This window comes from Rutidosis leptorrhynchoides, chromosome 6 (genome assembly GCF_046630445.1).
Source record: "Rutidosis leptorrhynchoides isolate AG116_Rl617_1_P2 chromosome 6, CSIRO_AGI_Rlap_v1, whole genome shotgun sequence".
In the NCBI taxonomy this organism is placed as follows: Eukaryota; Viridiplantae; Streptophyta; class Magnoliopsida; order Asterales; family Asteraceae; genus Rutidosis; species Rutidosis leptorrhynchoides.
The window spans coordinates 420,460,284-420,470,094 of record NC_092338.1 but is presented as its reverse complement, the minus strand read 5'-3'; the positions used below and the strand labels follow the sequence as shown (position 1 = coordinate 420,470,094).

At 35.5% G+C, this 9,811-nt stretch overlaps 1 protein-coding gene across 2 annotated transcripts; it reads left to right on the top strand.

Annotated features, from left to right (window-relative positions):
• The first annotated feature begins 657 nt into the window (after window positions 1-657).
• Window positions 658-6,655, top strand: LOC139855657 (glutamate receptor 3.3-like). Of its 2 annotated transcripts, none has more exons than XM_071844903.1 (7): window positions 658-745; window positions 1,274-1,565; window positions 2,234-3,567; window positions 3,909-4,186; window positions 4,352-4,383; window positions 4,656-5,062; window positions 5,973-6,655. In XM_071844903.1, the coding sequence occupies exons 2-7, from the start codon at window positions 1,295-1,297 to the stop codon at window positions 6,399-6,401; spliced, it is 2,751 nt and encodes a 916-aa protein (XP_071701004.1). In that variant the 5' UTR covers window positions 658-745; window positions 1,274-1,294; the 3' UTR covers window positions 6,402-6,655. The 2 variants fall into 2 exon arrangements, with proteins under 2 accessions (XP_071701004.1, XP_071701005.1); XM_071844904.1 differs by lacking the exon at window positions 658-745 and adding an exon at window positions 1,058-1,145.
• Window positions 6,656-9,811: the final 3,156 nt, after the last annotated feature.

Sequence of the window (9,811 nt, the reverse complement as noted above, 5' to 3'; positions counted from 1 at the left end):
TACATAAAGTACCGTGTTGTCAAATGACGTGTTGCGTACAATCATGAGGTCTTATTAACATAAATATAAATGTTAGTGAAGTTAATAAGAGTTAGATTACATAAAATATAATTCAGGCGGTATAACCGACCATATATAACTTAAATAACATAAATATAAGTGTTAGTGAAGTTAATAAGAGTTAGATTACAGAAAATATAATTTAGGCGGTATAACCGACCATATATAACTTAAATAACATAAATATAAATGTTAGTGAAGTTAATAAGAGTTAGATAATTTCTTACCTTGATTAGTGACATGTGCTTGCTTAGATAAACCTTGATTATACGGAGCACTTCGTGCTGATAACGTGTTATAATTCAGTAGGCTTATAACTACCTTTAATGGCCTAGTTCTTGATTATAGACTAATAAGTATATAGAGAGAGAATATGAGAGAAGTATGTGTTTTATATATGTTTTTAAAGTATATAAATTATGAACTCATAACACACATATTTATACACAAAAAAATATACTATGCAATGAATATAATAATAATAAAATTAACATCCAATCTAGATATTTTATAACAGTTTTCATGTTTTATTTCATGTTATCTAATCCCTATTTGATTCCAAACTTTGACCCTACTGTTCCTATCTTTTTGTACCAACTCCATTGAAGTCATCTCCTTTAGTATCTTAATAATAAAATAATAATAATACTATTGTTTTTAATTCAACATTAAACACCTATACCAGGTATTCTACTGTTTATAGCTTTCTTTAACCAACAATTGTGTGTTGCTTTAACTTATTGGCTGATTATGATATAGTAAAAAGAATATTTATTTATTATACTTGTTCTTGCTAAAAATAGTAATGTGTGGTGCAGTTACATGTTATTTTCATGACAAGGGTTTCTTTAAAGTGTATTGGACATTGCATCTGATTCTTTGTTAAAGATTACTCTGTTTTCAACTTTTTGTTGGTGGGGTGTGTGTGTGGAAAAGGACCCAACTTGCAACTTGTGATGTACAGTACCTTTAATTATATGATCATAATCTCATTTGGGTTTGTAATCTTTGATTAAGAACCTTAAAAAATTTAGCGTTTTTGATAATTTTTTGAGATTAGGGTTTAAAAGTCTGACATGTTCTTGGTATGTATTATGATTATGATTTTCTCCATCTTTTAGATTTTTTTTGTTCTTTTTTGTGATGAAAACTTTATAAGAATTTAGTGAAGGTCTAGAAATCCAAGAATCATTTGTATAATATTGTGTTTCAGGTGGATCAACTTTGATATAATATGATGAATGCTCTTGTTTGGAGCCTTGTGCTAGTAAATATTGGGGTATATTTAACAAATGCTGTGAGCACGCATAACGCTTCTACACGACCAGCCGTTGTAAATGTTGGAGCCATTTTCACTTTCGATTCGACTATCGGGAAAGTTGCTAAAGTTGCAGTCGAGGAGGCTGTCAAAGATATCAACGAAAATTCAACCGTTCTTCCCGGAACAACACTTAAAATGGAAATGAAGAGCTCGAATTGTAGTGGATTTCTTGGAATGGTTGGAGGTAATATACAAATTTCTACCGAATAGTTATATATGTTCTGTTTTTAAGCATATTTTATCATCAAGTTTGTTCATATTACTCAGTTTAATAGTAATTGCAATATTTATTTTTGGTTAAGCGAGGAAACCAACGAGCACGTTGGCTCCCCCATAGAAGGTAAAACCTCCGATAATCAAGCCCCCCGAGCGCTAAGTAATTGCAATATCAGAATGCATAAAAATCGACAAGTAACTGACTTCTAATTCGAATGTATAAAAATCATAATAATCGACAGTGTCAAAAAGTTCAAAAAGCTTCTCCTTTAACTCTACTTATAAGGACTTGAAAGGACCACAACTAGTTGACAACTTGGCTTGAAATGTAGTTTTATTCTTTTTACCACCATTAATCTAATTAAAGATGCATGCTTTTATCTAGTAGCATACAGGTAACTTGACTTATGAGTGTTTCGTTGTGTATTTTGAAAGTGATCATCTATTTTTCTTGTGATTTGTGTTTGCAATAACCGTTTTCCAGCGTAAGAATCACCCTTTTGCTTATTATTAGTTTCATACAGCTGCAACAAAACTAAATGAAGATTTGAGTAAAGAAGTAACTCATGTACCCATATTACCACCTTGAGTGTTGTCTATATTGTATCTTAAATAATAATTGTGTTACATTTACAGCATTACAGTTTATGGAGAGCGATACGGTTGCAATTATAGGTCCACAATCTTCGGTAGTAGCTCACATTATATCTCATGTAGCAAATGAACTTCAAGTCCCGCTCTTATCGTTTGCTGCAACGGACCCCACATTATCCAACCTCCAATTCCCATATTTCATACGAACAACGCAAAGTGATTTGCATCAAATGACAGCTGTAGCTGAAATCATAGACTACTATAGTTGGCGAGAAGTGATTGCAATTTTCATAGATGATGATTATGGAAGAAATGGAGTGTTGGCCTTAGATGATGCATTAGCAGCAAGACGTTGTAGAATTTCGTATAAAATCGGAATCTCACCCGGGTCAGAAAACGGGCGGAGCGAAATTATGGATATTTTGGTTAAAATTGCGTTACTTGAAGCTCGAGTTATCGTTCTTCATGTTTATCCCGATATGGGATTTTTGGTTTTTTCAGTTTCGCGTTATCTTGGAATGATGGGAGACGGGTATGTTTGGATTGCAACCGATTGGCTTTCGTCTACTTTAGATTCGAATTACCGATTTTCGTCTGATAAAATGGAAAATATGCAAGGTGTTCTTGCGCTACGCCAACACACACCCGATTCGTTAAAAAAGAAAATGTTCACATCGAAATGGAGTAAGTTAACGGGTGGTTCGTTTGGGTTAAACTCATACGGGTTATATGCTTACGATACCGTTTGGATTATAGCTCATGCTCTAGATGCATTTTTTAATCAAGGTGGGGTGATTTCGTTTTCTAATGATTCACGGTTAACGGCTGCGGGTCTTGCGGATCTTCATCTCGATGCGATGAGTGTTTTTAATGGAGGAAAGCTTTTGTTGGATAATATATGGAAGACCGATTTTGTTGGTTTAACCGGGCATCTAAAGTTTGATTCAGACAGAAATCTTGTTAATCCTGCTTACGATATCATTAACGTAATCGGAACTGGATATCGAACGGTTGGATATTGGTCAAACGGGTCAGGTTTGACAACTTTGAAGCCTGAGAATCTTGAAGTAAATCAATCAAGAGGGACTCAAGAACTGCATAGTGTGATTTGGCCCGGTGAAATTGTAACGAAACCTCGGGGATGGGTTTTTCCAAATAACGGGAAGTTGTTAAAGATTGCGGTCCCACTCAGAGTTAGTTATAAGGAGTTTGTTTCACAAGTGCCAGGAACTAACACGTCAAAAGGGTTTTGTATTGATGTGTTTGTTGCTGCTGTTAATTTGCTACCGTATGCTGTGCCGTATCAATTTGTACCTTTTGGAGATGGTAAAGAAAACCCAAGTTACTCGGAGCTCGTGAAACTGATCGCATCAGGGGTGAGTTAAAATCAACTACTCTGTTTCGTTTTAGTTATCATTGATTAAAGTTAACTGCTTTTATTATAGAGTACTTGGTATGTTCTCACAAAAGGTAGCAACTTTGACCCATTTTGGCCTACTTGTTATCTTTGAAGTGTCTATCAGGGAAACCTACAGTTGGATTTAAAGTACTTTGAACTGTTAGATTACTTTTGAAATAACATACTTTCTATACACATATTTGATCAGATGGTTATTCTTATATACAGTTAAAGTATGCTCGAATCGCTTTTAGCACACACAAGTATCCTATTATCGTTAGAGCAAAAGCTCAAAATCAATTTAATTGTTTACTGTAGGTGTATGATGGTGCGGTTGGAGACATTGCTATAGTAACAAACCGAACAAGAATTGTGGATTTCACACAACCATATGCTGCATCCGGGCTCGTTTTAGTTGCCCCATTTAAGAAAATGAACACGGGTGCTTGGGCATTTCTACGCCCATTTTCTCCCACATTGTGGGCCGTCAGTGCTGCTTTCTTTCTTGTAGTTGGTACCGTTGTGTGGATTCTAGAACATAGGATCAATGATGAGTTCAGGGGTACTCCTAAACGGCAGCTCATAACAATCCTATGGTAAGTTTTTATTTTTCTCTCTTCTTTTTCTGTGTTGTTTTTGTGGGGCCCAGAGAAATCTTGCGAGTCAACTTTGTTGACCTGGCAAGCAAACCCGTGGCTCCACAATTTTATATACATAGTTCTTTCTAATGATTTTATTTTTCTTTTTTTCTTTCCTCGCAGGTTTAGCCTTTCTACTCTGTTTTTTGCACATAGTAAGTGACATACTACTTTTTCATGTTGACACCAAATCTCTATTTGACTTACAAAGTCAAACCAGTTAAGGTTTATTATTGGTTTGATACCAATAATGATTAAGAATAATTCCTTTGTGTCTGAAGTCAAAAGTCAAAGTTCAGTGATTGGTGTTTGATACCCACCCACCTACATTTGAAACAAGCATTTTGACTTTAAAAAGTCAACATGCAATAAGCAGAGCAAACATTAATTTTGTAACTTAATTAATGGTCTCTTGTATTCTATGCAGGAGAGAACACTGCAAGTACTCTTGGACGTATAGTATTACTCATATGGCTTTTCGTAGTTCTGATAATCAACTCAAGTTACACTGCAAGTTTGACTTCGATTCTCACAGTCCAACAACTATCTTCTCCAATCAAAGGAATCGATACTTTGAGACGATCCAATGATCGTATTGGATACCAAATTGGGTCTTTTGCAGAACGATATTTGGTTGATGAACTTGGATTTCATGAATCAAGACTTGTACCTCTTGGAACACCAGAAGCTTATGCAGATGCACTCAGAAAAGGTCCCAAAAATGGAGGTGTTGCAGCCATTGTTGATGAACGTCCTTATATTGAGCTTTTTTTATCCAACCAGTGCAATTTCAGGATTGTTGGGCGCGAGTTCACCAAAAGTGGATGGGGATTTGTAAGTATTTTTATTTACTTTATTTATTATTTATCATCATGTTCTTATTTTCATGGTCAAACTAGCAAATCTAGGTTTCAAGATTTAGCTTTAATTCGACATGACTTACACTACAAAAGTCAAACAGGAATATTTCTGATATGATTTCACCAAGCTGTTGTGGGTCAAACTGGGTTAGGTCGAGTCGGTCAGAACCTTGTGAGGTCGAGTCAGTCAAGGCGGAGTGGAGACAGACGTTGACCAACGTTAACGTTGACTTCTGAATATAAATATATTAAATAGGAATATTTCAAATTCAAACATAAATAATACAAAAATAAAATGATTTACAAATAAGATAATGTGGTGTTAGTTTAAATAATATATAGGTTTTTTATAATGTTTTCTATAACTATAGACCTTTAGTGTATTTATTTAGCCTTAAGGATACTATATAAGTCTGTATTTATCTTAGCTAATTTTTAATTTGACTTGGGATTTTGGTTTACATCAAAACAAAGCCTAACAAAAAGTCCACTTTTGACCGATGTTGACCAACTTTGACCCCGCTTTGACAGTTTCCCGACTTATTAAACGTTTTTCCTTCGAATTGGGACGGGCTAGTCACCAAATTACCGCATCAACCGATGGAAAGGCCGCAGCAATGGCCGCCGTTTGCAACCATTCTAATTCTCACTATATATAAATTGTATAGTAAGTAAATATATCAAATATTATTACAAAATCTTTAATATATTTTTGAGGGAATTAACCTAATTTCAATAAAACCTTTGGGCAGTGGTATGCACAACCCAAATCAACCCATTTATAGGTGAATGGGTTGACCCTTTACAAGTCATAAAGTTCAACGTACAATATTCTGATTAGCAAACGTGAATGAAATTCATGTGTTTTCATCATGACAATATAGGCATTTCCGCGTGACTCTCCATTGGCAGTTGACTTGTCAACAGCAATTCTCACATTATCAGAAAACGGGGACTTGCAACGGATTCACGACAAGTGGCTAATAAGAAGCGGTTGCAGCACTGATAACGCAGAGCTTGAATCAGACCGGTTGCACCTTAAAAGCTTCTGGGGTCTCTTTCTTATTTGTGGTATTGCTTGTTTCATTGCCATTTTCATATACTTTTGTCAAGTGTTTAGGCGTTTCTATAAAGTGGCTCGAGAAACACAAGAGTCAGATGGGTCCCGGTCTAAAAGCCTTCGTACGCTCATTTCAATAATTGATGAGAAGAAAGATCCGCGTGACAGAGATAAGAAAAGGTTGAAAGTTGACGGGTCAATATCAACTGTGAGTAAAGATTGTGAGACCGAACATGATCCAGAACGAAGATAGGTGCATTTACTATTGTCATTCGAAAGGGTATTTTAGTCTCTTGTACGGCGAGCATATTCTCATTTACGGCTATTCTTTCAACTTGTAACTAAATTCTATTAGATCTAAACTTAGTATGGCAATGAGTAAACACTGTACATATGTATCAACTATGAAGTCATTACTAAATTATGAACTTGTTGCCTAGTTGTTGGCATAATCATATTTGTCTTCTGCAACAACTTTTGCGGACTAATACTTTAAAAATTGTCTATAAATGCTCTCTTTGGCGGCAATATATAGGGTAAAGGAGGATCCAGTTACAAATAGGGTTTTGCATGGTAGAGAACCGGACCAAATTAGTTCGGTTCGGTTATATCCCGAGTCCTAATTTGTAGCAGTATGTCGAACCGAGAACTGGACCGTATATTTATTGGTTCGGTTATTTTTGGTGTTATTTTCGGGTCTGGTCTTCGAACCCTGTGGCTATTCTTTCAACTTGTAACTAAATTCTATTAGGTCCAAGTCGAGAATTTGATGCGGGTGAGCTGGGCAATGTAACCAGCAACACAACCAGCACAGGCTCAAATGATGTCACACTCGAATCTGGTCAAGCAATGGTCGTGTTGCCATCTCTTTCGTATCATCTAAGTGTTTTTGGAGCTGGTTCAACAAGCTCAGGGGTTACCCTACTTCAGTCCTTAAACTGAAGTAGTTATGTTTTCATGAATAAAGTTTTTGATAGTTGAAGGTAAGCCAGCAACGAAGAAGAACCAGCTAGCTGGACCAGCAAATGCACTTTAGTTCAACCAGCGAATGTCCTTAGTTCAACCAGCAAAGTTTTACTCAGCCGATAAAGCTAGTTCAACCAGCAAGACGAACTTCAGTACAACCAACAAAGATGAACTCTAGTACAACCAGCACGCGACGATGTTTTCTTTCTGAGGGGCCAACTTGCTGATACGATTCAAAGTTTTACCTTATGCTTTTCAATAAACCGGTCAGGTCATGTGTTTAACACGTGCGTGGCTGTTCTAGAAGAATGTTAGCTGTCCAAGGAAGATTCTCATCTATCATTGGCTGCTTTTTTTCATGGGGGGAGCACTAACAAATGGCAGACTTTTTGCAGATTGTGTCATTTATTCTTATTGGCTAATTTGTAATTGTTTGTCTTTTTTGTCTCCATTTCCTTTTTATGTTTTTGTCTTTTCTAGAAAGTAGCTGTTAAGCTTCTCCTATAAATAGAGAGCTCCTGTAATTGTAAAACTTGGTTGATGAATGAATGAAAGTTTGATAGAGCTTATCTATTTACAAAATCTCCGTGTCTTTACGAATCTTTGATTCCGGTGGCTAAGAGTGGTTTCTTTATCAGTGTTTGTGGTGTTACTTTTTCAAACATTGTGGTGAAATCCAAATCTTCATATCTGATATTATAGTTGTGGTGGAATCTTTATCAGCTGTAGTTGAAGATTTGGAGTGTTTCTAGATCTCTAATTGTGGTGGTATCTTTATCAATTTGGGGTTTAGATTCTTCTATCCTTTGTGTTCTTATTTCAGAGTTTATACTCTGTTTTGGGGCTGTTACTGTTACAAATTGGGGGTTTCGTGTTCAGATCTGATGGGTGAAGAAAGCTTGTTATAAATTGCGTTTTTAAAGTCATAACCACGCATCAGAATGGCAATGAGTAAAAGTTGTACACATCTATGAAGTCATTATATATTATTATGAACTTGTTGGCATATGGTCATTATTACTATATAACCACCTATATATGGAGTTTAGATTTCAGATCGAAACATTCAAGGTGCATCACTATGTAAACAATTTCACATATTATATTTATATCTTCCGAACAAAATATGTACAATACAAAACACATTTTATATCAGCACCAAACTTTTCTATGACACTTGTACAGAAATTCTTCTTCACCACAATAAAAACTTTTAGTACTTTGTAAACTTCCATAAGAAGTTTTAGAAACCGACAACTGAAATAGCTCTCGAACCTTGTGTGGACTGGCCCTAACGCATATCAGATGTCTTTCGATAGTTCCCTGTATGGGTATAACTCTATTTGTACGGATACAGGTTTATCCGTACGGTTATAACTCTATCCGTACGTACGGATGCAACTTTGTGCGTGTGTCCGTATGGTCACACTTATATCCGTACGTATATCACCCATATGTACCGCTGCAATATGCATCCGTACGGATGCAGTTCATCTACAACAACAGCAGATTCACGTGGTTCTCGCTTTTTGATACTTTTTGACACCTAAACTCATTAGGAAATCATACATAAGTTATAGGTAAACATTCGCTATCATCAATTTGACACAACCAACACTTGAAATCAAGATTTGATCCCAAACCCACTTAAGGGCCACTTTTTACCCAAAACACTATTTTAAATCATTGATTCATATTAAATTCGAGCTGTATATACCTTGGACATGTTATATAAATCACAAAAGAGTGTTACACTCGGGGTGAAGAAATGACTCGTCTTTATTCTCGGATAGGAAAATGATTGTCTACATACCACCTCCCCATACACAGCGCATGCGGTATTGAGTTTGTTGTTGTTGTGTAAAAAAAAATTCACAGCTTGATTTCACAAAAAACGAGAATCAAAGTGTTAAGGTTTATGATATGAAGCTTATTTGTGTGTTGTGAGTGTAAAAAATGAAGAATGAAGCTAACGGGAAAAACATATACACTTGGGGGTTTCTTAAAGGTTTCTTAAAAGTAAGGAAACTCTACTCCGTTGAAACAACCCCAATCCGTTAAACCAAAAACGGAGTACATTTTTTTTTTTATATAAGTTAGGTCCCAATAGCATCCAAGTACACAACTATTTCAAAATAGTTTTCCGTATACAATTTATCATAACAACACGTTAACGTTTTATCTCGACTCTTGGTTTACAATTGACATCATACATCCTTACGAGAATGTATTTCACATACAAGGTTTGACTCGACACAACCAAACAATACGACCTCGAAACATTTATTCAACACCACGGTTAAGACATAATAGCCCAACCCGATACCAAGAGCATAATCCCGAGGAACTACCAAATCCCCAATCCACATCCATATCCGAAAGCTACCTGATGTTTCGCGAGGTGTATATAAAATACTATTAAATTTTACAAGGAAATACTTATTAAATACGATACAATTTTACACAAGATATTTATTTATTTATAGAATGGATATACTTAAACCTTGCTACAACACTTATAGGCAGTGTACCTAATCGTAAAGTAGTGTAGTTTTTAGTAAGTCCGGTTCGTTCCACAGGGAAATCTTTAAACAAAGCTTAACGCTATATTAGTTTACTTTTATAAAAATACAAATACATATATATAAGTAATATTATTATTATAAAGGGGGGGGGGGGTGTTTACCGTTTAATGAC

Bases quoted from the DNA above. Each gene is read 5' to 3' on its own strand.
- LOC139855657 (XM_071844903.1), top strand. From the start codon at position 1,295: ATGATGAATGCTCTTGTTTGGAGCCTTGTGCTAGTAAATATTGGGGTA. The intron at 1,566-2,233 runs GTAATATACAAA...TTACATTTACAG, and splicing joins ATTTCTTGGAATGGTTGGAG to CATTACAGTTTATGGAGAGC. The intron at 5,063-5,972 runs GTAAGTATTTTT...ATGACAATATAG, and splicing joins CCAAAAGTGGATGGGGATTT to GCATTTCCGCGTGACTCTCC.